General features: G+C 44.2%; 1 protein-coding gene and 1 long non-coding RNA gene across 2 annotated transcripts in view; one reads left to right on the plus strand and one right to left on the minus strand.

Moving 5' to 3' along the window:
- LOC142086112 (uncharacterized) overlaps positions 1-7,660 on the plus strand; it is a 56,373-nt gene extending 48,713 nt beyond the window's left edge. The window contains exon 4 of the long non-coding RNA XR_012674970.1: positions 5,457-7,660. This is a non-coding gene — a long non-coding RNA (uncharacterized LOC142086112). The remainder of the gene's footprint in view (positions 1-5,456) is intronic.
- A 10-nt stretch (positions 7,661-7,670) lies between these two features.
- The window catches only part of LOC142086109 (monocarboxylate transporter 2-like), a 53,170-nt gene continuing 33,261 nt past the window's right edge, over positions 7,671-27,579 (minus strand). Inside the window, exons 5-7 of the mRNA XM_075158677.1 lie at positions 18,682-18,825; positions 12,977-13,852; positions 7,671-9,926 (exon numbers count right to left, since the gene is read on the minus strand). Coding sequence (XP_075014778.1) covers positions 9,634-9,926; positions 12,977-13,852; positions 18,682-18,825 — 1,313 coding nt within the window. The 3' untranslated portion in view covers positions 7,671-9,633. The remainder of the gene's footprint in view (positions 9,927-12,976; positions 13,853-18,681; positions 18,826-27,579) is intronic.

Genomic DNA, 27,579 nt, shown 5'->3' on the forward strand with positions numbered 1-27,579 from the left:
GCTTAGAAGCAAACCACATTTAGCTGCCTTTAATGCTTTTCCATCTCTATTTTTACGCATTAAGATCAATTTCATGAACTTTCCTAGGTAAGATGATTGCCATCAGCAGGAAGAATGTAGTAAATTAATTATAGATGTATGTTAAATTACTTTCATTACCACCCTCAGTTCTGGGAGGGAATCGTGTGAGCAGGATGACTGATGAAACAGTGTTTTTACATATTCCCCCGGTAATAGATATTTTTACTTGGCCGCCAGTGTTGTTTCTCAGTTCAGAGAAGCTGGAATTACACATTTCAGAAAATGGAGGTTCAGTCTAAAATTAACCTCCAAACATTGCCAGACAACTGTGGCTAGGACAGACTTGCTGGGATACAAGCTGTCTATTCAGGGTCTTCTACTGGCATCACTCAGTGATGTACAAAGGTGAATTTAGGGAGGATTCATCCTCTTAACATCAAGCACATCCAAAGTCAAGGGAGAGGGAGTCACTTGCATTTGGGGTGTTGTTTCTACACACTGACAAAAACATAACAGCTAAGACAAAAGTCAACATGTGTGGAAAGTTATTTTCCATATTCACCTTATAACAACCTTGGTGCAGGGTATTTTCTAGGGATTAATGACCAGGCCAGTTTAATGGCTCTCTGCTGAACTTCAGGCTATCAACTTTTCACAGCCTATCATTAATCCCTGGAAAATATCTAGGTTCATGATAGATACGAGTGAAAAATAATACACAGTGTGAAGGTAAGTATATTGCTAGTGTTTCATCATGTACTGGCCCTAATTACTAACTTCAGATACACTTCAGAATACAAGTAAATTAGCTACAGCTTAGGAACACTGTAATTACAAAGCTGCTTCACTGCACTTCTGTTTATATAGTGTGTAATTATTATCTTCTCTGGCTGAAAGCTGAAATCATGATATAATTGTCCCTCATGTTTCATACTGGAACGTACTACACAATGCTGTATTTTGAAGCATATTTGTAACAGGTAAGTCGAGGACAAATACCTACAGGGTAAATGAATTCAATATATTTCTAGCCACTGCACTCACAAACTTTTTTGCTTAAAAAAAAAATACAGAGTTTGGCAATGGTTTGCTAACAAAAACAAAAAGAGAAAAAGATAAACACAAACAGTCAGGCTGTTTTCCAAAACATTGAGCTTAGTGAGAAGGACACCAGCCTTCTGGATGTTTGGGATTTTCTAAGTCAATCCATTGACAAAGGTCTCCAAATGGAGGCTTATCTTTGGAAAGGTGATGGTTCCTCCTTGTAGACCTCTGTTTAAATATCGTAATACAGATGACATGTTTGCACGCCATGCAGGAGAAGCCCCACATGGCTGTAGCTCACCTTTTGAGTAGCAGGGAGGTTTTGCTTCTGGTTTTAATTAATCTGCACAGTTATCTTTATTAACTTCTTGGATGAGATATTACGACTCATTTGTCTTCCTCATATCAACTACTAGCAGTGTTGTCCGACAGACTCTTGACAGACTTTCGGAAGAACTTAACATCTCATTAAAGAGCATGTGTGCTCAAAAATCTTTCCACATAAATACTCACAATCTCAGTGTGAAATTTACTTTTGGGAGTAATGCTAAAAAGTCAGAAAAATAAGTCCAAAGGAATAAGAAATATGAATCATCATACATCATGTCCCAGGTCATGAGCTGGGAACCAACTTTATGATGTGGATTGTCCTGGCTGAAAGAGCAGAGAGGTGAGCCCAGCCATGGAGAGCAAGTTCTGCTGCGGCTGTGGTCTGGGGTTGGAAGTCAGGGCTGAAAGAAGCTCCCTTCTCGCTTCACATTGCAATTGGCACCTGGCTAGGACCAGCCTGGCACCATCAAAGATGTTTTGGGGATCCTCTTGCCACCAGATTTGTGACTTGCAGTCTTTTAACACATCAATCGTTACATCGCCAGGGAATGCAGCCCCTGCGTGCAAGGCTTTAGCTTGTGGATTTTCCCTTCGATCTGTTGGAGCGTGGCTGGGGTGTGGGCGCATGCATGTGCACGCAAGGTAGGGACTATCTCGGAAGTCTGAAGCACATCAGAGAGATTTCCTTCCCCGTGCTGCCTCTGCAGAAGCAGACCTGCTGTGGTTTCCATTAGACTTGTAGAACTGCCAAAAAAACCCTCATAGTCTGCTGGGAGAATAATTAGACTTGGCAAGTTTGCTCAACAAGCACTTACTATACGTAGTATTAATGGGTGATAGGTAGAGTCTGTGGTTTTTTCACTTAATAATGCATGGATCCTCCTAGGTATCCTAAGGATCTCTCTCTGGAGTTGTGTTTTGTGATGAGATGGCATAACTAATGGCCGGGGCTGATTATATACTGATTAAAAACTACTCAAGAATCTCATCTGTCCAGAAAGGGAATGCCAAGCCCTGCAGTACGAGGGAAGTGCTTGTCCCTATTCCATTTCAGTCGTACCAGTTCATCTGTCGCTAGCAGCAGGCACTGAACGGCACGTCAAAGGGAATCCAGGATACATAAGGAATCCAATGTGTCTGAGTTTAGTCAGAATTAGACCTTGAAGCTGACGTCTTTGGTGAATGGATATCTTCCCCTCCTCAGAAGCCGATGGATTTGACCAGGAAAGTGTAGAAGCACATTCGTGTTTGGTGCCTACCTGAAACAGCAGTGCTCCCACAGAAGGTGGAAATTTCTTCACACAACACCTTTGCACTGAGCAGACAGAAGTCTAAAAAACTCTGGAGAGCCTACGGGAAGCCTGTGTTTCTCTGTGTTTCTCTTCCCACGGATTTAGTCTGATGTGAAAAATGACAAATTCATGAGCTGAGGAGTTGGTAGTGAAAAATGGACCATTCAGAGATCATCATGGTGGGATGATGGGCAGTACCAGCTGAGGTGTTTGCACCATTAGGACCATCAGATAGTTAGTTTGAAGTAGATCCAGGCTTCGGCTCCTATGCGCAAAGTGCAGGACTCTGTCCTGTGTGTACATTGAGGGACACCCCCATCCTTTCCAGCATAAGATACTTCTTAGCTGCCTTTGTAGCAATAGACGTATTTCCTTCTCACCTCTTCTAAAATCTGCTGAGCACCTATGGCTTAACAGGTAAGACATAAAACAGAGCTGCATTCACCAAAAGGCTTTAAACTGTATGCTGGCCTGCTGGGACTGCCTCTAGCCTTTCCCACAGCATTGGCTAATTCAGCTAAATGCAAGCTTCTGCTGTGATTTTAATAAGCCTTTGCAGAGTAGCAGTTTTTGCAGTGCTGGACATGCAGTCTCTGAACAGAAGGTCCTCTGCAGTGTTCAGTTTACAAAAGACAGCTGACTGGGACAGCCTTGGACACTTATGGCCAAATATCTGTCACTGAGTTACCTGTGAATTCAGAGAAATCAAAATGTAAATGCATCTTTTGAACACTGGGAGGGACTGTTAAATTTAGAGCGTACAATCCTCAGTGCCTGTGTCCCAGTTTCGGCTGGAATAGAGTTAATTTTCTTCCTAGTAGCTGGTATAGTGCTATGTTTTGGATTTAGTAGGAGAATAATGTTGGTAACACACTGATGTTTTAGTTGTTGCTAAGTAGTATTTTCCTTAGTCAAGGACTTTTCAGCTTCCCTTGCTCTGCCAGGTGCACAAGAAGCTGGGAGGGAGTATAGCCAGGACAGCTGACCCAACTGACCAATGGGGTATTCCATACCATATGACGTCATGCTCAGTATATAAGCTGGTGGGAGTTGGCCAGGGAGCAGTGACCGCTGCTTGGGAACTGGCTGGGCATTGGTTGGCGGGTGGTGAGCAACTGTACTGTGCACCACTTATTTTGTATATTCTATCATCATCATCATCATCATCATCATCATCATCATTATTATTATTATCTCTTCCTTTTCTATTAAACTGTCTTTATCTCAATCCACGAATTTTACTTTTTTCCCAATTCTTTCCCCATCGCACTGGCGGCGAGGGGGAGTGAGCGAGTGGCTGTGTGGTGTTTAGCTGCTGGCTGGGGCTAAACCATGACAGCCTGTGCTAGACTCCCCATGAATTGCCTGGTCGCTGCTGCAGGAGGCATGGTGTTGCTCCTCTGAAGCTTTCCCTGTCTGGCTTGCACTGTAACAGGTTTCTTAGGCCGTCCAGCAAAATTACATCTTGAATTTCTGACTAAAATATGGTCTACAGCTCTTAAATGACTTTGCAGTGTTTCAAAAATGTTGGAATAGGGGAAAACATGCTTTTAAAAAGTATAGAAACGGGGCACTATGACAGCCGAGTTCAGTGTAAAGTTTGTGTGTCTGAATAAAGTAGTTTAAAAAGAGAAAAGAAAGGGAAGTCATTAGAGGAAGCATTTTCCGTCTAAATTAATCAATAATACTAAAGGTGAAGAGATGTAGAGTATGTTTCAGAAAGTAGTAACATTTAAACTTATAAACAAACAAACAAGTAAATAAACACTAAAAAAAAGAAAGATTATTTTAAAATATTGTCCATATTTATGCCTTTTTGGAGGGAGGGACATATAATTTTTCCCTTGCATAAATATCCTCCCTAACTGTTTGATTGATGGGCTAAGGGCTTGTGTATCTCAAGCCATGTAGGATTGTGTTTGTCTAAGCCTCTAAACACCGGCGCTGTCGGACATGTGGAGATTCACCCTCTGCAGACACACCGAAGTTGCAGGCACAAATGTCATAGCAGGGTCACACCTTGTCAGGTGCTTGGGTCTGCAGGACAACGGGTTGTACGTTTTTTAAGAGGGAATTATATGATGCTATTACCTGTGATAGCAGGGTCTTGACTGTGGTGACACAAAAGATCCATTTACCTATATTTGTTCATTTTTTTGGTGTCAGAATGTAAATGAGCCTCTCTCCAAATACAAACAAAAGCATAGCAATACTTTAGTGAGTGCCAAAGCAGACGGCAAATCGAGTCTTCATTTCCGAGCTGCACTGCCATTATGAGAAGCTTCACTGACAGTTATGAATGTCACTCATCAAAACACCCTCACACAGTTCTGATAAGTCTAAATAGTACTATTTTATAGTCAATGTCACTGTCGCCGCAGAGGACACACAAGTCATCTTTTAAATTCATTCCTCAATGTAATCTGAATGCACCTGTATTGTCTACTAGGCGTTTTCCAAATGCAGCCAAATAAATTTGGCGTCAGCTGCCACAGGAACTGTCCTTCTGAATAATCTCTTGTGTTGCCTAAAACGATTGCATATTTCAAACATATAGGTTGGCACTTCATTTTTTTGTTTGTGTACTTGCTTGTTTTTAACACAGTTACTACCAAGTTACCTCTATTAATTTGTGGTTCCAGACTTCTCTGATCTCCTCAAGTGTTCTGCGCTTTCTGCACATGGTTCATTGCTTTTATTAAAAGGAGGCCAATTATATTTTGCTCTATTGCTGCACATATTGCCAGTGAACATCCTTCTCCTTCGCAGCCACAAGCTCCTCTGGGTGCCGAATGTGAAGGACTGCCCCGAGCAGCATAACTACTCACCGGTGATGGTTACAAGACTGAAAACTGCAGCATCCTGCGCTCACTTAACAAGACAGCCAGGTTTTACACTCTGTTCCTTGAGTGCTGGGTACTGACGTCCTCCTGGCTATCACCCCACTGAAAAAGGTTTTCATTAACAGTATAAAATAAAAAGCACTAAAGCTCTTCTTTGTGATGAGCTCCAATCTACAGCTGACCTTGCAGAGCTGTACCCCCCAGCCTTGCTCGTCAGCCCTGCTCTCAGGCAGTCCGTGTTGCTCCTTTCCCAGGCCAAGACAACACCCTGTGTGTGGCAGAGGAGCATCTGGCACAATGTGTGATGGCAGAAAATGTCCCCTTCTAGTAGTGTGGCACTCCATGTGGCACAGTCACTGCTTTATCATTCTGTTAAAAAGGGAGATAGGAAGGTGTACAAATTTTGTCACTTCAGAGTAAGTGTTGAAATATTTGAATTCCTCCTCCATGCCTTTAAATTTGGGAAGCTAAATATAAGGAGGGAAAAAGTGAGGGGGGACTATAAATAAGAAATGAGTATGTGGAATAAATCTAAATCCAACCCACGGTACTTGTCACACCACCCCATCCAACTCCATTCGTGCCTCACCAGCAGGATGTGGCTGCAGGGAGTGCCGTGTTGCTGCCTGGCCTTGTTGGCTTCTTTTGTGGTTGTTGGGAGTGACGGTTCAGCATCAAAATCAGGCTCTTGTAGAAGTTCAAGCAACCCTGGAAACAATGGGCAATTGCTTCTAATAAGGTCACAACTAATGAAATACAAAAGAAGTCTAATAATTGCACTCCAATGAAAGTGTCAGCAATCATCCTTGCACGTCTGATATCCCAAACATGCCCCCATGTGCCTAGTACATATGTTTATGGTACAACACTCACACCTCCTGACTTTCCTACACAGGTGCTTTCCAGACTTAAGCATGCATGTAAATATGAATATTGTGTTCAATTTGGCACACAAATGGCTAAATTATATGCACAGGCAGCTTCTACTCCTTCACAAGAGCTTTTTCTAATGGATATTTCATATTGCAGCAGTCATTTTTAATAACTGAAAATGTTCTTAGGAAAGTTTTAGAGTTTTCGACGCCTGGATTACAGCTTGAGCCTGCAAGATGCTGAATTCACAGGATTTGATTCAGCAAAGCATTTCTAAGGCTACTCACATGCTTAAAAGTACAGAGGTATTTGGCGTTGCTTTGCTGCATTGACTAGTGAGATGTTGTGGTTTGAACCCACAGCAGGGACAGGAGGCTGGGTAACAGGGAAGAGGAAGGCCACCCACCACTGTCAACCAGCCATAATCGCCAAAATTGCATTAAAGTAGTCTGGCTTCCTACGTGATAGAAATAGTGCCATAATCTTAAAGTATCTGTTTCTGTGACAGGAGGCTTGAGTAGGTTAAATGAAGTAGCTGCTTAATGTTAGAAGACTTCTGAAGCCATAAAGAACTACTTATCCAATGTAGCATTTTTTGCCCTCGGGGACAGGTTAACAAAGGTGTAGCTTTTCCAGAGGATTTTCATAGATATAGCTGAACAAAAAGCCTTTTTATTGGAAATGTTATCTGTATTAACAACGTTTTATGATCTAAAAAGCTTGTTTTGGGTTTCTGCTAGACAAAGAGCCTTAGCATCAGCTCCTGCAGTAAGGACAACTGAGGCTCTGTTCCCAGAATTAATTGATACGACCTGGTGGGAAGGTATGAAAATCGTCTTGTCAGATCTTTGCCAGGTCATTCTCAGCTGCTTGCAGACTCATTATGGGCCGACGCAGCTGGAGGTGTGAGTCAGGCTGGCCCAGATCACCGAAAATGTCAAAGAAACTGTGTGGCGAGGAGCTCCCTGTGGTGGTCCTGGCATAAGAGGCTACGACCAAGAGTTGTGCTACCATGTACATGGAGCCAGGACTAGAAACCCTATGAGGATAAATTCCCTACTAATCGAAAGGCAGCATTACCCTGTGGATCACAACAGGCAAATGTAAACTCATTTCATTTTTTTAAAAGCATTTTATTAAGTATATTAAAGCTTCCAGAAGGCATATTGGAAAATGTTCAGGAGCTTCTATCAATGCCTTTTTTACTGAAATACCATAGATATATTTGACAGAAATAAAGAATATTAAAAACACAGCAACAAAAGCCTAAGTATATTGTATAGATTTTATTTTTCAGAGAAAATGCAAGATACTACATAAGGATAAAATTTAAGTCCTACTGAAGTCAATGGCCAAAGACCATTATTCTTTAGTGGAACAAATGATTTCACAGAAAAGGTTTTGTACAAGATATGAGTGATCTAAATTTAAGAGTATAGTATATTTATGGAAGTATTTTTACAAGCCATTCTTCATAGTGTGTATACAAGTGATAATTAAATACAGTTCTTCGGTGACAAAGTCATGAAAAAACTTTGTCTGATCACATAAGGATGTCAAGAAGCAAAGAAAGAGGACACCTAGCCTACGGACTGGTATTAGCTTCGGATTTGGGTGATCTGCCTCAAAAGTCCTCATTTTTATCCAGTCACTTGGAGCTAAATCCACAAAAGGCTGATGATTCAACTGCATGATGCCATGCTCAGCATCCATGGCTCTTGGGCAACAGCTGCTTCTTACAAAATACATCAGTGCTTGCTGTCAGAAGCCAGAACTTCCCAGCTCAAAATTATCACCACTGGATGAGAGCCTCCTACGCAGCTCCAGCTCTGCATCACTGACCTCATGCAACAGGATGGCGTGAGGCCACCAGGTATTGCAGTGCTAGCAACAGGGAGGTGCCTAACCCAGCCCAAACAAGGGGGGCAGCTGTGTTTGGATTCCCTCCAGGATGGATGCAACTTAACCAGGTTAAAAAAAAAAATGGCACAAGGTCACAGCTCTAAGACAGTGTTTAAAAATTGTTAATCCTGAGTAGTACAAAGTAAGCGGGCTGCACTGCAGAGAGGGCTGTGGTTTAATGCACGATTATCCACGGTATTCCCTGTTTTCGAGCAGGGGGATACCTGTGCTCAGCAGGGCTTTCAGGCACCTAACTCAGGGCAGTGGATCCCATTTCAGCCATGGCAGGCCTAAGCTTTATTCACTGAAGCAATGATGCCCATAGCTCCTCTGTGCTTCAGTTCTTCATTTATACAATTAATTAATAGTAACAACACTTACTGCCTCACCAGGGTATTGTAAAGAAAAAGCACGCTAAAAATGGTAAGGCACTCAGAGATTGGATAAGGACTGTGTAACCTCCCAGGGAAAATTTTAAAGAATTTGCACTGTTTGAATGTAGATCAAAGCTTAAGTCCTTTAAGACTAAGTTTCTGTCCCCCACAGACAAAGGACCTGGCAGAAGGACTCCTGTAGCATGTCGGCCTTGCGCTGGCCCTCCGCATAATGCCACCTTTCTCAAGGCATTTTGCTAACTGCAGAGGTCCCTGAGAAAGTCCCTGGTCAAGCCATGAGGAGCCACATCAAGTTAGTCCCTTCCTAGCATGCTCCGGCCACAAGGACAGGCTGCCTTGCTGCCACTTCACACACAGGCATGTACTGCCCTCATGCTGTTCAAGCAGCGCTCTCGTGTTGTATTTAAGATGAGTATAAGGTCTACTTTACATTTCCATGAGACAGAGGTGCAAGTCACAGTGCAGCTGCCAGTGGAAGGCAGCACCAAATCCCTGGGATAATTCTGACACTGCAGTCAAAGAGAGTCAGAGTTTTGACTGCATGGTGAGAAGATCCAGCCACCACAGCACTCAATGCAAAGTCCGTTGAGGCTGCTGGAAGGGCTCTGCATTGACTCTGATGGCCATTGGCCTTTTCACTGAGTAGAGCTGTAGTACACGGAATAAAAGTGGGGTGTCAGTTGTACTCTTACTCAGCCCCTCCAGGAAAGAAAAATGTTGCAGGACCTTTGGTATGCAAATGGATACTGCACTGTGTGTCCCAGCACTTTATAAGAAACTAGACTTACTTCTGTTCTAGTCTTCTCCTACAACAAAGAGGAGGATGCACATGGCACAGCACAGGTCAAAATTTAAAAACCTAGTGTGATTTCACATCCAGTGTCAACTTAAGCAACCCAGAAGTAGTTTCCCATTCAGCCCACGAGAACAGGTTTAAACTTCATTTGTGCCATTCACTTCCTTCTTTAGTCCTTCTCGTTCCTCTCTCAAAGGTTCCAGTTCAGGCCCATCCCGTACAATTTCTTTGTTCCAGTTATTTCTGCCTTCATTTTCTGTCCTTACAGATTTAGGGTCCTCTTCTTTTGCCTTTCGTTCCTTCTCCTCCTTGGCGAGCATACGGTAATTATAATAATTCATGATGAACAGGAAGGTTCCTGCCAGGACCATCACAGCTCCACATTTAATGAACATATATTTATAGTCTCCAAAGGTATCGATAAGAGTTCCTGTAAAACATATATTTAAAGAAGAAAAAGAAACTTAGAGGTGAAGACAAGAATATTGTGTTTTCAGATCCTAAATATAAAGGGACCTTGTGGCTTTAGAATAAAATAAGACATTCTCTGGACTTCTGGTCTCTTCCACAAATACTCTGATCCTGCAAATACTTCACACGTGTTCCACTATATAGCCTGTGGGTAGTTAATGTTGATATAGGTAATACTACCAATTTTTGGACATTAGGAGAAATTTCTTTACTGAAAGAGTGGTCAGGCCTTGGAACAGGCTGCCCAGGGAAGTGCTGGAGTCACCATCCCTGGAAGTATTTAAAAGACGTGTAGATGAGGCGCTTAGGGACATGGTGTAGTGGGCATGGGGGTGTTGAGTTGACGGTTGGACTCGATGATCTTAGAGGTCTTTTCCAACCTTAATGATTCTATGATTCTATGATAATAATTTGTACAGTTAAGTAGAAGGGGACAGAGAACCTACATTGCAAAGTCTGGACGTTTCATGCACACCTATTTTTTCCATGCTGAAACCAAGTCCTCTGATCACAGAGTCTGCAGACAGTTTTTCCATTGACTCCAATGATCACCTACAAGGATGGTCATTTGACTTTGTAGTCCTCAGGCTGCCAACAAAAGCGGCAGCTTTCGGGAAGACCTTCGTGAGATGGCACCTGGCCACTGGGTCTTGTCTCAGACGACAAAGACCCTCCAATTTATTCCACCATGGGTCATTCACCAGCATTAGAGGGGACTCAGCTTTTGGTCACAGCTGCCCTTTCTGCATTTATACTCTTGATCTAAAGATGAAAGGGCACTGCGTGGAACTGGAAAACATTAGTTCCAGGGAAAGCAAAGACGATGCTGTCAATGTCAGATAATTTCAATGCCAAGACAAATGTGACAGGTTCCTTTCAAAGGTTAATGCCTCTGTTACGGAGTTACAGAGTAATTGAAGGGAGACGGCTTAATTGAAATGTCAGTGTTCTCCATTATGTCAAAATGTAATGCAAATCTTATTGGGATTATGATCCTGAGCATTAATTCCCATTTACTGGTGCAACACAGACCATTCTTAACATCCCAAATCCTAATTAAAGTAAGACCCACTCCTAACCTGGCCTTCACAGTACAGATAGTCCTCCTTGAAACTGGCCCATCATCCATTAGCTCTCTGACTTTTTCGAGTATGTTCTCCTCCTTAAAAAGAGGGACCTTCAATTACTTCCTGACTGACCCCTAATGTTGAAAAGCTGATGATTAATTATCCCACTGCATTACACTAACAAGGGATTTTATGGCCACCAAATATATTTCTTGATCACAAAAATAATAATTTTTAACTGGTTTTGGTCAACGGTTCTTCCTGAATCATTCCTAGATGTCTTGGTACACCATTTTCAATGCACTGTGTTTTTCATGTTACTGGTGAAACATCAACCAAATGCTAATTGCAACAATTGTTCCTTTTCTGCTAATCAGGATGACCTAGAGGTCTCCTAAATAGGTTTCAATGAGAGTTTTAATGAGTAGAGTATTGGAAAATTCAACAGTAGGATAGTCTTGCCTCTTTTCCTTTGAGAATAAGATAAAGTCATAAAACACACTGGGAACAATTTACTTAGTTCATTAAAGCAGAACCCTGCAGTAGGTTATTAAAATGCCAAAGAACCAATAAATTTGCTGCTTATTAAAATGGTGGGGAAAACCCTACAAAACTAATATTACTGATTATTACATAGAACTGGTTTAGCCTCATTAGCAGTCTCTGGTCATTAACTTAATCTTCCACACAGAAAATTATATAATTCAGAAAATGGTCATTTTAAAATTGTATTTTCTTTTGTTTGTCATTAATTAAACAATGAATCTCTAAGACAGCAAGAGAATACAGCTGCTTCTGTCACACTGTATGAGCTACCTGGTAATATGAAGAATTAAAGGGCTCTGCAAGATGTGTCATACTGAGTATCAGCCAGATCTCAGTTTTGAATCCAGGAAATTGGTTTAAACTGCCTTCTTTCTGTGCATTCTTTAAATTTATTATGATACTGTCATATCAAAAGAATTAGCAGAGTTTAACTTTTATACATCCAAATACAGACAGCACACACAACCTAATTAAACATTGTAACATACTTAAAGGTGACCAGTTTCCAAACCAGTTATTCAAGCTTGCATACAGGTGAAACACAAATTGCAGGACAGGGCACATAGACAGGATGGTATCTATACACTGAGAGGATGTCACCTATAAAGTCATTTAATTAATAGCCAACTCAGATTTGGTAAGGCCTGTACTTGAGCCAAATGCCAGATTCAAATATGGTGTCTTCCAGACATGGTGTGTTCCTTATAGAAAAAGAAGTGAGCACATGCTATAGAGGAAAAGAAGTGGAGGCTGTTAAAATCACAGGAGATCACTGCTCCCACTTATCTTCAGATGACTGTAAGTCCTGTTGGAGGTTCAATATTGTCAGCATGGACATTTGAGGGTCTCTGCCTTTTGATATTTCAAACCATGCCATCCAAAATAAACCTTTTTTAATTTTTGGAACAGCCTTAATTCTATCAGATGCTCTGAGATGACTGAAATCCATAAGTGGAAGTACTCAGAGCCTTAGAGACAAATAGCAAATACTAGGTTTGAGTCGACAAGAGGATTTCATAGAACTGTTGTGTTTTACTGTGCTTAAATTGTGGTGGACTCCAGCCTTTTGCAACAGGAGGAGTTGTCTGAAGTGCAAGGTTCTTGGCGTTGCACGAAGTCCTGCTCTGCAAGTTCAGTTCAAGTGTTTGAAGGGATCAAGGACTAGAAGATCACTCTACGAACTCTTGACTTCAACTGGAGGACTACACAGAAAGGCATAAAGAAGAAATGCTGGAGGAGACACCTAGAATCTGCCTTCCCTGGCCAATTACTAGTGGAAAAATGATGGGTGGGAAGCAAAGAAAACACATTTAGAATCATTTCTTACAAACTCTGCTTGCAAGAGGCTAAATGTAAGTGACAACCCAGTAGAAACAGAGGAGGAGAACACACTCACCTCCAATAGGTGGTCCCAGCAATATCGTGCAGCATTCCGCAATGGTGACCAGGCCAACAGCGCTTGTGAACCGGGCAGCTCCCACGAGGTCCATGAGCGTTTCAAAGAGCATGGCACAAACCATGCCGAAGGCCAAGCCGAAAAACACGGAGTAAACGACGAGCCCCGTGTAGCCAGAAGCCAACGGGCACAGAAGGTGGCAGGCGCCATTGAAAGCAATGGAGAAGCTGAAAAAGTATTGAATCCGCGGCCTCACCCACTTGCTGTTTGCAATGATGCCAGTGGTAGGTCGGGCAATCATATCCACAATAGCAAGGATTGAAAGGAGGAAAGCAGCTGAATATTCATCAATGCCGATGTGCTTTGCATAGGGTGCCAGAAAAACAATGGGGGCAAAAAATCCCAGGAACATGAGCACGTTTCCGATCAGGTAAATCAAGAACCCTCTGTGCTTAAAGAGGGAAAAATCAAGGTACTGGTTGATTTTTTCACAACAGTCCTTTCCTCCTTCCTCTTCCGTCTCGGTCTCCATGGGGATGTTCACGGGACTACTCATTTCCATGGCATCCTTAGTGACCTTTTCTTTCAGAGCATCCTTCCCTTCCGCAGTCGCCTGGGTTTTCACTGATGCTGTGGCTGCCCCGATGGGTCTGAAGAGGGCTCCTGCCACACAGCAGTTTAATAAAATTGCCCCAAGAATTAAAAAGCTGCCCCTCCAGCCAAAATTGTCAAAAAGGAACTGATTGAGGGGAGCCAGGGTGCAAAGCATCACGGGACTCCCCGCCATAGCAAGGCCGTTCGCGATGGGTCTTCTCTTTAAAAAGTATTTCCCTATGATTATCACCGATGGCTGGAGGTTGAGTGCAAGGCCGAATCCTGGAACAGAGAAAAATATCTGAGATATACCAAGGAAGATTTGAGACCCGTTTATCCTCAGCTCATTGTTTTAGGCAAATTCATGGACAATTGGGTCTGCTGGTGGGTCTTCAACATGATAGTCTGGCTGCAAACTTTGCTCAAGATATCCCTAATCTTCTGGCTGCTGCATTGGGGTAACCAGACTCCAGAAAGACACTTTTGGTCAGAGAACACCCCTTCCTTTTGCACTGCAAATCTCTTGGATGGCAAACCTAGCACAAAGAGTTTGCTTCAGAATAAACTGAAACTATACCCTCAATGAATGCTGGCTGGTTTTGTCCAGACACAGCAGCCTTGCTGGAGAAGAGGATGGATCTATTAAAAAAAATGACAACTCCCAGTTTGAGGAAGGTTGTTCTGGCTTGGACAGTGCTAACCACCAAAGCGCATCCTTCTCACGTGCGGCTGGGGCTGGCACCGTCTTCCATGGGTGGTGGGCACCTAACACTGCTGCCGGGCAGACAGACCTGCACAGAAAATAACATCACCCATCTCAGCCGCTGCTAATTTGGTGGTGTGAGCAATTCAGGTCTAATGCAAAAGATTAAGAGGTCTGCAAGTACACAGCAAAACAGCTACTGAGGATGCTAATTAAAGAGGACCCTAGAGTGTTTCTTTTAATTAAAATTTATTTTTATTGCATTTGGATATATAAATGGTATTATAAATCTGCATTGCTAATTCAGTTAGCCAGCTTTTCTTGCACAGGTGAAATCTGAAGGCAGAGATACCAAATGCTGTGATGGTCTCAACTTTCTGTGGTTCTGTATGAGAGCATTAGCATAAAACAATCTCTTCTTTTCAAACATTTCTATGATGTGCAGTATTTCCTTAAAAAGTTAAATTTTTTTCAGAACTCCAAAATGACATTTAAAAATCATGCCACATATTTTCCACCCTATCATCCAAGAAAGAATGAGGCACATTAGAACAAAGCAGAAATGTAATCCTTGAAGTGATTATACCAGAGAACATGAATCCTGAAAATAGGGTCATGCAGATTTTTTCTTGTTCATTAGTTGATATAATTAGTTTGTTTAACTGTGCAGTACATAATTAGGCATATTGCTTTACAGAAGAGAATTTAGAAAGGTCAAGGTCCTCAAAATTAATTAAGGAACACTATCATTAGTCGCTGATAGAGTAGAATCCAACTGATGCAGCAGAATTCAACTGATGTTGGATAGCTTCAGTTTGAACGGTCATACAAAATTATGATATTTGCCAAGTATAAGATTCATTTTTTTTAATTACTTGGAAGTTTACAACATTAAAAATAAATTGAAATGGCAACATATTAAAATTAGTCTTGATATGAAACACATTCTCAGCATGAACTTTTCTAGATAGTCCATATATTTGGTAGGGCATGTCTTTGGGAATTACAGCCTGCTCATAATGCATAAGGGGCCAAATCCATCCCCGTGAGAGGGCTGACCTGAGAACTACGGAGGCAAAACACAGCCTTGGTTAGAGAACACCATTGATGGTGCTCAGATATAGGAATGCATCTTCTTTCACCTGAGAAGATGCAACACAGTGGATTAGAGTTTGCTTTAACTCCATATTTCCCAGGCTGGTAGGTAAGGGCAGAAATTGAACCATCATTTCCACAGAATCATTTTTGGTAGGGACCTACCACATGTCATGTGGAGAAGGAAAATCAGACTGTATGCCAGCTACCCACTTAACCAATAATCAACTCAAATTTTTTATTACGTGAACATTAATTTGCCAGTCAGACAAATCTAATTTAATATTACCTCATGCTCTTCCCATTAATTAAATTTGGAGAGTTTCAAATTGACTGACTGGAATTTCAATTTACTTTAAGCTTTTGGCTGATTTTAGTTGGAAATATTTATATCCATTTTATTCCAGTTTTCGACACTACAGCAGCTTTTCCATGGCTGAAATTGTTACTCAAACAACCACATTTTCTCCCCAAGGATATGACAGAGAGACCTATCAGTGGTGTTGCATGAACAGAAGCAAGCCTGTGCCAGAGGGAGCATCCTTCCCTAGATTAAATACATCTCCCTCGTATTAGAAGGAAATGAGTGGTGCTTCAGGAGTGAGCTGTGTAGCTATTGATCTTGTTCTTACTTTATTAGCAAGGGAAGATCCTACCAGGTATTTCAATGCTCAACATTAACAGCTGAGGCAAAGACTCCAGTCTCATTAGTCAACATGCTTCACCCTAGATCCCATTTTATTTTGTGGCCGTCTAAGTGGTACAGATCGAACTAAACTCTAACCAGTCATTATTGCCTTGTATTTAGCTTTGAAATTTGCTACTACCTCAGACTTGACGAAGAGGTTGCATGCCTAAACACCTATTTAATGCACCCAGGCTGGCATCTATCCAGATCGACAGCTTGCAAACCCCATTTCTTTTTCTAAGCGCTATAGGGAAACAAGTGAGGAAGAGAACATGGGTTTTACAGGGTATGCAAAGTGCCTCGTGCAGCCCACAACTCGGTGCCATCAAGATGGAGCTGCTTCAGACCTGCCTCCGACAGCGGAGCTCGGCCCCTGCTCTGCATGCAAATGGAAAAAGACATAACCAAGAAAGCAATTGAGATTGCCGTGTCTAATCCCTCCACTGTAAACAAGATACTTCCCGCTCTGCTCTTCTGAAGAGATTTCTATTAATATGCCAAAGGCACAGGATTGTAGCGGGGACCTCCTAGTACTAACTACCTCGTTTTTATCTCCATCCCTGCAAATTACATGAACACCGTCTTTTACATCAGGCTGTTTCCTTTTCAGGCTAGTAGGAAGGAGGCTAGAAAGAGTGTGGTGTTTACAAGTTGCTTTACAGTCATTGCAAATCGCCTTTACAGAAGTCGCTCTCCTCGTACAGTAACGCCGTCTCAGCCGCATGATGAGCAGGCAGCTTCATAATTGCCCTTGAACGCTTCCATGTTAGGCCCGACCAGCGAAAGCACTGCAAGCGTAATTAGAGGCATCAAGCATGTTAGCAGGATTACAAGCATCTTCCCTTCTCTGTCACACACGCACCGTGCCTGGAAATGATGGGTTATTAGCTAAGACCTCATCCATACAGCTGCCCTCATTCAGCAAGCAGGAGGAAAGACGTACACAACCAAAAATGTGCTTTGCTCTGAGGAAACGTCACGGCATTGAAGATGAGGGAGACACGGGGCAGCTTTGCCCCTGTACCCTGTCACTGGCACGAGGGTCACATGCGTGCATTGAGCACAGCTCATACTATCAACTGTCTGGGATGGACAACGGACCAGATTTGGACCAAAAAAGAGCAGGGTCTTCATAAATCCTAGGCCCATTGGGGTTAGGCACAAAATCCCCTGCTGGCACATTTTTAGACAAGTACCTTTGAAAATAGGAGTTGGTGCTTTCCTACAGCACTGTTCCTTGCCTGAGCCCTTCTGCTCACCAAAATGCATGTATTTTTAGCAAAGGATTTATGGTTTTCTTGTGCTAATCCAGCATTAGTCAACTTGCTAGAGGACATTTGTTTAGCCGGGAATGATGCAAGCTCATGCATCGATAAATATTGAATTTATCCATGGGAGACATTGGTTATTTTTATTTCTCATCGCTTTGTTTCTAGAGTCTCTTTCAAGGAATCTGCAAGATTTATGCACTCAGTAATAACACAATCTCATCTAACTACAGTGATTTTCCTTAGAAAGAGTAAGGTTTAAGAGAGGGAATCCTACATGGGGATTTATTCACTACTGTACAGATCTAATAAAGCAATATTGGTGTAGGAGAAGAGGATGACAAACTTTCTGTCCCCATTTACTTTGCTAGTGGCTGGTTTTATTGATTTTAAATGTTGAGCTCGCACTTTTCATGTTCAGAAAGCAGCAACACTTAATGCAGCTGCAAAGAGATAGGGAACATTCATTAAAACATACACCTTGCAACCTCGGAACCCAATTTTGAACTCCTTGTGTCACGTTTTCAGGCAGATGTCCTAGCTGCACTGGAAGAAACATTAGCTGTACCTTAGCCAAAATAATCAAACAAAAATGCTTACAATTAAGCATCTATACTCACACAGGTGGAGAACTCCAATCCATCTACCTTTAAAAGCAATAACCCAGCACCTGCAGGCTTTAAAGATGCTGGACTGAGCCTATGCCTTCTCCCATTTGAGTTTCCAATATGGAAATTTGTATTTCAATACATAAAATTCAAATTATAACTTCAATAAGGAAATATAAGTTTATTTTTTTCTCAATATGGAGAATATTGCACATTTTCAATCAACTCTAGTAGTTATTATTTTCAGATAAAGAATCTCCTAACCCCACAAGCAAGCAAAGGGCAAGTAAACCAAAGCAAACCCCTGAAATCTCATTTCGTATATCTCTCAGAGGAAAGATAATGTACAGTAATATAGGAACCCAGGTGCTTTCTTCATAGTCGCACTTGTATCTCAAAGGGCTTGCCTTGCCCAGGGCAGAGCGCAGTCAACCCACGTTCACATCATCGGGAGCTGAGGGCACTGATGGCCATCCTCACCACTGCCTCTGGCCGAGAGCGCTCATCTGCAAAGAGCACATCCCCTGCTAAAATCCCGCACGCGATGTTCAACCAGGAACACGGTGCTTAGCAGGGGACATGCTCTTTGCTAAAGCCCATCTGGAGCAGCTGACAAGCAAGGGCCCCTGTCCCACCAGCTTTTTATCTCACCAGGTTCCCACTGTGTTTGGCTGAGGTGTCCAAGGGTGGGTGCCTAAGCCAACAGAAGAGAACCTCAAGTGCGGGGAGAGGAGATGCTTTCTTCTTACCTGTGATGAAGCCCACGCAGATGTAGAGCTGCAGGATGCTGGTACAGAAGGCAGCTGAGACCATCCCAATGCCACACAGCAGGCCTCCAAATATAACCACGGGTCGGCTGCCATAGCGGTTTACTAAAATACTGCTAATGGGACCTGAAGAAAGAGTGCAAAACGGTCCTTGAGGTAGGTATCTTCTGACAGAAGGGCATGTTTGACACAAAGCAGGTAAAACTCGGCAATATTTGTGCCCCTGAGGTGCTGCTGCCAGCTTCTAGGGTGAATTCAGGAAGAAAATGGAAAAAGAGAGAAAGATGATCTGCACTGTGTGGAGATGACAGCATGTCCCATGTCACACAGTGGCTGCGTAGTCGGTGACAGCTCCTGCCTCCAGGACTTTAAACTGTCACCAGAGAAGGCAAACAGCAACAACAAATCAGGTGAACACATGATCCCAGCATAGGAGCTTCTTGATTTATTACAATGCTAAACCATACACACAAAGCACTGGTTCATATTACAAAGCTCATATCATGAACACTGTTGCATTTTTAATGCCTCTATTTAATGCAATTCCGATACTGCTGACCAGGACTGAAGCTTCAGCAGAACAGTTGTTAATTAAATCTTAATAGCAGTCTATGTAGGTAGAAACAGTTTGGGATGATGGATTAGCCCAAGCTCAAAAGAACCAGTTTGGTCTTGCATTTATGTAAAAGAGGTGGTTCAGGGAACTGCAAAATTATGAAAGAGGGAAATGGCTTAACAAAGACTGTGCACACTGAAAGGAAGCATTTAAATCTGAGGAAGTGGAACATGCCAGCATCTTTGGGTGGAGGAGGAAAGAAGGGAGGTCTTGTGTATAGTAGTCTCAACTAGCTGGAGGACCAGTAAAAATCAGAATCATGGAATAATATATGTCAGAGGGACTTTGAAGGTCTCAGGACCAACCTCCTGCTCAAAGCAAAGCCAACTCCAAAGTTAGATCAGGCTTAGAAGTCAGAACGAGAGAAAGCAAACTGAGCAGGAAAGAGTGGTCCAGAAGTGAAGCCTTGAGATATAAGAAAAAGACTCAAAAAAACTGAACCAAAATGCTGCAAAAATGATGCTGGAAATGAGGCAGGGGGATACAGGCAGCATTTAGTATCTTATCTTACCTGACTACTTCTGGTGCTACTCAGCACACAGCAATGGTGTTTCGGAGCCCAGTGTGCCTGTTTGCCTTTATTCCTGCCATTACGCACAGCCCACACCATCCACAAACAGATTACTGGAAATGGGTATTTTAAGCTTATAGGCATCTCTGAAGAGTTTGACTGTGGGATCTACCTCACCACAGAGCTGTTTGGTAGGATATTTACCTCTGCTTAAATAATCTCAGCCAAAAATAGTGCCAGAGCTCTTTCCAGACCCTGCAAACCACGGCACACTTGAGCACAGGAGCTGGACCCAAAAACCCCAATATCCCCTCAGCATGGCTGACAGCATCCGAACAAGTTCTCAGCTGTTATAATGTGCAAGAATAAAAACCAGCAGGTATGACTGGTTTAATCTAGGGAATGAAGCCCATTGTTACATCTGTAACATGTAAAATACTTTCCACTAGATGTCTAAAGTCAAAATACTCATAGATGAAATACACACAAGCAGTGTCTTAACAGCATCCCTGTGAGCTGGTCCCATCGAATGCACCATTCAATTAAAATTTCTGTGAGTGTATAATTACGTGAAGAGTTTTTTCTCCTAATCCTGTAACCAGATTCAATGCATGCATCCTTTTGCTGCACAGAGCACTACAGAATTCAATGAGAAGTTCTGGGGAAAGAGATATTTCAGATCAGCGCAGCAGGAAAGGGACCCCCTTCTCACTGCATCTCCCCTGGTCAGGGCTTGGACTTGCATCATGCTTGAGTTGGTCTCAGCGTGTCCTGTAATTCAACAGATCGAGCCAGTGTTCCTCGGAAAAGCACCAACACATTCATCTGCAGCCTAAGGGCACGCAGCTCTTCCATTTTTCAATTTTCCACATGTCCGCGTTTCTCCAGAATCAATCTAATTACTCAACTAAGAAAATGTGGTTTCAATTACCTTCTCCCGCTGGAAGAGGGCTTTCACATTAGTCCTAAGACTACAGGATGTTGTACCATGCAGCAGAGCATTTAAAGCCCACAAGATTCCTGCTAAGGCCCCTCTCCTGCTCTGACTCAGGGCAGCTCCTGGGGAGAGAAGACCCTGCTATAAGAAGTAAAACAAACTGCTCACATATGTCCCACTCTTGCAGCATCCACTTGGGAGAGGGGAAATACGGATCCATGTCCCTCTCACTCCAGTCCATAAGCTGTTGTATTGGCTTCACCCATCAGCAAGGATGGGTTTGGACCACGACAGCAGATGATGAACTGGAAGGGGCTGAGGGTGGGACACATTCTGCTCTGCTTCCTGGCTATGGGGACAACCTGGGTTAGAGGCTAGAGCGGATGAAAGCAAAAGTTCGTATCCCAACCACTGGCTTTACAAATGAGAGCACCCTTCCTGCGCCCCTGGGGCACCCTCCATGAACGTGCAGTGTCCTCATCCACATCCCAACTTCCCAGTGATCTCTTGTTAAGCCACGAGACTGCAGTTGCTCCCTGTTCTTGTCTTGTGTGATCTCTCAGCAATGCTTTACAGCAGGTCTGCGCGACCTTCAGCAAACAGCCTTCATCTGCTGTACCCAGCGTTATCAGTTTTACAGGGGGATGACCAGTCCCGCTTGTTTGCAGTCTGGGTGGGAGAGCTGTGGTCTCAAAGGCGTTATCTGCCTGGGCTGGGCTGAGCTCTCAGGGAATTGTGACGAACTTCAGAAGCAACATGAACCTTTCTCCTTCACACCTTGAAACCTTAAGTCCAGGTCCTGCGAGCCTGCTTTGCTAAAGGAGCACTGCGTACAGGATCACAGCACACACTTGTGAGTGACAGCGTTTGATCTCTCTGACCAGCCTCACCCACACAGGACTGAGGGTCGGAAACCTCTAAGATGTTAAATGCAGCCAGTTAGAGGAGAAAACAGGAGCACAGCATCTCGACTAAACCTTTCCAGCCACTGAGAATCCACAGCGAAGGCCATGATGAGCACTCAACCTGCAGGCAAAGCATCAGCTAGACCTACACTTTATGAGACACCAGAGAATCCAACCCAAGGCCTCAAAACAGTTGGGAAACCAAACTTCCCTGAGCTGCTGCTCATAGGCCGAAGGTTTTGTAATAGTCCTGAGCAGACCTTTCAAATGCACTGAAGCAAATGCAAAATCACATCACCAAAATTACTTCCACTTAAGTCATTTGGACCTACAGAAACGTCCATAGGCTTTAATGGAGCAGCTTTTCAAAAGCTCTCCCATCTCTCGGCAGAAACCGGTGCACGCAACGTGTCACATAGCTGTGCACACTTCAGCACGCAGACCCTGCCAACTTGGGCAGGCGCACGAAGCACAGACACGTCCACCTTCACCCTGCCCAGATGTCTTCAGAGATCAGCATCACACCCAACAGATCTAAACGCACCTCTCCTGCCCTGCTTTGCCACATGCTGCCCATACTGTACTTCTCATAGGGGGCTGATTAGCCATCAAGCATTAGATAACCTTAACAGCAGTGTTCTGGGGAGCTTCGGAAAACATCAAATAGCTCCAGTCAGGGCAGAGGAATTAAGAAGAGAGAACAACAAAGCCAGCACCACAGTTGTGGGAAATAGGAAACACAATTACTGCTTTGCTTGCAGCTATTGCAAAAATTAAAAGTGTGACAGCCCCTGGAAACATGGTGGAATTGAAAAGTGGGACCTGTCATTTACCAGTTATTCAGCCTGCATGAAAAGAATAAAGATACTGTATATTACCACACAGAAACCAATTACGGTAACGTGTGCAGCTTAGGTCCCAAGGCACCTTTACTTGCTAATACCTGCCTGGTCAAACGTGCAGGAACCACAGGCTCCCTGTCCTGGCACCCAAACTAAATCATCCTCTTCCTTCCTGCGAGCCAACGGCAGGAGAAGCTAACAGGAGGCGGGGGGATTTTTGCCTCTTAATTTACAGAATCAGGTGAGGACAGAGCAAGAGAAACAGCTGGCAAAGCTCTAAGAAAGCTGCCATTTACCTGGCTAGACCTTGCAGAAGCAGCCACACGAATGCTGTCAGAGTCCCTGAAAAGTCATGGCAAGGAGCAAAAGCCGTCTCAGCTGCTGAGCGTGTCCCCCCATGGCTTCTCAGGGACCAGAGCAGCTGGGGCTAGTGTCACCCAGCCAGCGCTGTCCCCACAACCCCACCACCATGGCGGCATCGCAGCTTCTAATGAGGAAATTAGAAGTAAGATTTAATCCCCCCCTTGCACCCCAATACATTACAAGGACGAGGCTGACGACACAGGAGTGCTGGTGCTTCGCTGCGGGAAGGGACGGCATTTCCACCCAGCCTTAGGAAACAAGGCAGCCCCTTCCACAACCCAGCCAGTGCCTTCCTCCCTCCCACCGAACTTCCAGGATCATTTATCATCCATCGCAAGGGGATGACACAGACAGCGGAGGGCACAGCGGGATGCTGAGCCTCATCCTGCTGCTGGCTTCGCCCAGAGCTGTGCCTGTGGCTCTGCACCTCCCCTGGCTCGCAGGGCACTGCTGGGGGACACGGTCTCCAGTGGAGCTACCACCATCCAGAGCAAGGAAAGCCCGCTCAGAAATGCCTTGTTTTATACCCCAAGCTCTTGCAGAGCAGGGTGCATATTGTAAAACTGCAGTCTGGAGAGCAACAGTTCGCACCAAATATCCCCTAAAGATGCTGCTGGGATCATGGCACTCCTGGAAGACTGATGTAATGTAAAGCACTATCCTCAGCCCATATAAATCATGCTGGTTTAGTGCCTGTCCTGTATAAAGCCTCTCTTTTCTCATACCTGTGGCAGATTTCCATTCGTTGTTAGCTGGTACATGAAAGGCCATGTCAAAGAAGCTGATCTTGGTGGCAAGCGAAACACAGGAACTCGCCGGTGGGAAATAATGCAAGCCTTAACTCATTTGTTAGCTTGTCCAATTACTTTTCACCTTGAGTTTTGTGTTTGCAGAAGTGAAAAGGACCCTGAAGAGGAGATTGTAAAACCATAAAGAAAATGCAAAATACCCTGGACTCTCCTCTCTTCTCCTCCACACAGCCAGGCCATCTTGTCATTTATTCTTTTTGAGCCGCTGAACTATGATCCAGACAGGATCATAACGCAGAGCTGGCATTTAACAAGAAATACCAATCCAGACTGGCTTAAACTCTTGCAAGTATGACAGTGCTCAAAAAATAGACACCTGAATTGCCTTTCTGTTCTTCTCAATAAGCCTTATGAATTTTTTATGAGCTGCAAAACTTCCAGTGTTGGTGCGAAACACCAATGTAGTTTTAAAAAGGACTAAAACATTCTTCTCTCCCATACCTCTGACCATATATATATCCCTTATTTGTAAAGTTTGGTTTGTCTTTTTTTTTTTAGCTTGATTTTTTTTAACCTAATACTAACAGAAGCAGTTTTCTCCCTTTTCAGTGGAACCTGGCTTGGATGAATTTCTGCTGAAATATTTCTGTTCCTCTCAGAGAAGCAGCTAAGAGCTGAGACCCTGAAAGCCGGACCTTGTAACCCAGAGGCCTCCATGCAACGTGGGTTTTTTCCAGGTTTCACAAGACTGACCTTCTGACAGTGTAAAGTGGCACGGAGCCATTGCAAACATCATACGTCTGCTGGTAAGACCATTTGATGGCCACGCAGATGATAAAATAGCAACACTTTAAAACAGTCCACTGCATGGACCCCATTGCTGGCAGATTTGGGACCACCAGTGCCCCCATCGCTGGGGCTGCAACGTGCAGCTCAGCTTTTCCCACTTTTCCACAGCGACAAGGGGCTCTAAAGAGCTGTTACTGTGCAGGGACATCGGTCAGCACCAAAAGAACTGCCCAGATAGTTAATATTTTCCAAACTGCTGTGAAAGCACAGGTAATACCAAGGAACGACATGACTGGCGTTGACTATGGAGTCACCGGGGACGTAAGAAGGAGCGGAGCGTACTCATCTGAGAGGAAAGGGGGGGAAATCATTTATACTAATAAAACAAAGTCTATTATTACACTAGTAGTAAAACAACGACAGGAGCAGGCCTGCAATTTCCTCAGTAATAATCTCATTCCCTCGGTGGAATAACAACACTGCCTTTGGCCTCGTAATTTATCCACCAGGGTACCAGCCCATTGTAACAGAGCAACCTCCTCATTTGCCCGCAAATGAAAGCAAGTGCCCCCGCGTTATTAACACGCTGCCAGAATCCACCAACCTCCCGAGGGGATCAGCGCCGGCAATCAGCACCTGGAAACGATGCACGGCCCGAAAGGGAGGTGGCCTGAGAAAACACAGGGTGGCAAAGGCAGGGGGAAGGGATGAGAAGGTTAAAACCTGCAGCCTTTCGGTCTTTTGCCTCGCTAGAAAAGAAGTCCAAGGTCAAGGACCTGGGTGGCTCATGCTCTTAAGTATTTGTCACCAGGGCTTGGAGAACTGCTGCTCACCAGCTGACCCATGCTAAATGAGCCCTGCACACGTCTGCTCCAGATCACCAGAGAAGAAGAATTGCTGGTACCTGGTAATAGTGCAGTGTATTAATAGTCTCAACTGCTTGGTTCAGCTGGTTTGTTTTGCACCTGCAATGGCTGAGGAGCCCACACACAACTGGTTCTTCCTCAGGCAGTGCTGCTGGAGACAGGACGGCCATGCACGCCAGTGCTGGAGGACAAGCAGCAGCGAGCAAACTCCCCAGGTGACAGCCGTGTTATCAAATACCCTCTGCCAGACCGCAAAGGGCAGCTTCCAAAGACCTGTCCACCCCTAAACTGCCCTGGTGCCTTCTGTTAGTATTACTTTGCACTGCACATAATCATTTTTAAATACGGAGGCTGACGTCCAGCGTATGCAAAAGCAGCTCCAACAGCTAACCCGTCACCAGAACCTGCCTCTCTTTCTTCCTCGCAGGGGAGGAAAATGGCCTGTACATTAAAGGGGGCAATGGCTGCAGTTTCAGCTCAACCCCTGTGAGATGCATAAGCCAAGCATGGGAGAGACTGCCTGGACACGTGTTACTCGGTCATCAAACTGGTTGGTCCAGGCTCTGTGGTGCTGAGTGTCCCAGGCAGGATTGGCACCGTATCCAGCTGAGAAGGCAGCGGGTGTAATGATCTGGTGCAGAAATCAAGCCGCGGCAGCCCTCCCTCCCCTGCACCCACCAGGCACACCCTTGGGAAGCCACGGACCCTGACCTCCCGTCAGAAACACATGCATTTGGCACAGCAGCATCCTGATGTTAAAAAAAGAAGAAAAACAAAGCAGACAAGGCCCAACCTTCAGAAAGGCAAAGCGTCCTCTTCCTTATCCAGCAATCTTATCTGATCAGTGCTTCGGCATTTCAATTTCCAGATTACACAGCCGACACACGCTGCTCCTGCGGCGCACGGAGAAGCCACAGGCCAGCAGCTCCAAAATGGGGGCTGGAGCCAAGGTCTTTCATGTCACTTTGTATTTAGGCAATTAAATAACGGCTCCTGCAAGGGGATGGCGTCGCAGGTGCCGAGCACGCAGCTGCCTGCGCTCAGTGGTTTCCCCGGGCTGCTGGTTCGGATCTCACCCACAGCAGATCACAGCCGCTGACCTTCAGAAGGTCACAACTTCACGTTTTTTTTAATTTCTTTCCCATAATTTTTTTAGCTAAGCTTTTGCTTTGGCAGGACCACAGACTTTTATCCCTTCGCTGCAGAACATGAGTTCCCTACGCAGCTGAAACACCTACTCCCTGAGATCAGCAGCCCTTCGTTACCGGTATTAACACACTCCTCTACAAGCAAATTGGCCCCTACCTAGCCATGCTCTCCAAAGGGCTTTGTCCACCTTTTGACCAAAAGACCAGTTAGGCTGGAGAGCCATCCAGGGGCAGAAAAGCTGCCATGCTGCGGGACAGGTTGGCATCAACGCTCTGACCCTCCTTCCCACGGCAGCACATGAAATGCATGCTCTACTGACCGGGGGAAGGAGCTTTCACATGTTTGAACCTCACTTGGGGGAGTGGATTATAACTTACTGCTGGGCTTAACACCTGCCTGCGAAGCATTAACAACCCCCCAACCAAAACTCTTCACTTTCTTCTTCCTAGTTCTTATTAATCTCGGTTTTTATTAAGTCTATCACATCTCTATTATTGCTGCCTGGTGACCTTGCTAGCTCCAATGAAGGGCGAAATGATAAAGCTTTGTGACCAAGTCCACGAACACAGAAATATTTCACCTAAACCTAGAGTGCTATTATTGCTCTTAAGTAGAACAGGGCTATTTAAAAAAATAAAAAATATAAGCACATATGTGGTGACCTTGCAGGGCTTGAGTGCTCTCTGAGAGTCAGGAGAAGTATATGAATCTGCAGCACCATCCATTATGGAAATCAAATCATTCCTCACCTGTCTCTCTTAACAAAATCCACGGTCATAAGTGCTGCTACCTCGGGGATTGCCCCAGCGTGGGAAGACGTCTTGTTTCAATGACACGGGGAAGCTGATTGACTTTTGGTGGGACTCCAAGAGGTGGTGACAATAAGCAAAAGGATGAAGTCCAGCACTGAGCAGCTGAGCCACGGGTACGCAGGGGGCACCCGCCTGGGCTTGGGCCACGATGGCAGGATGCCAGATATCCGTTGTGGATAAACAGAGATATTCCTTTTGTTTCAGCCTACACAAAAGACCCAGGTGGAAAAGCGCATGCCCAGGGAAATCCTAGCTTGAGAATTTTTGTTGAACCAACGCTGTAAGCACATAAGTCTGGGGACAGACTTTTTAGTAGGGCCTGCTGTCATAAGACAAGGGGG

The sequence above is a fragment of the Calonectris borealis genome, chromosome 10, assembly GCF_964195595.1.
Source record: "Calonectris borealis chromosome 10, bCalBor7.hap1.2, whole genome shotgun sequence".
Taxonomy (NCBI): domain Eukaryota; kingdom Metazoa; phylum Chordata; class Aves; order Procellariiformes; family Procellariidae; genus Calonectris; species Calonectris borealis.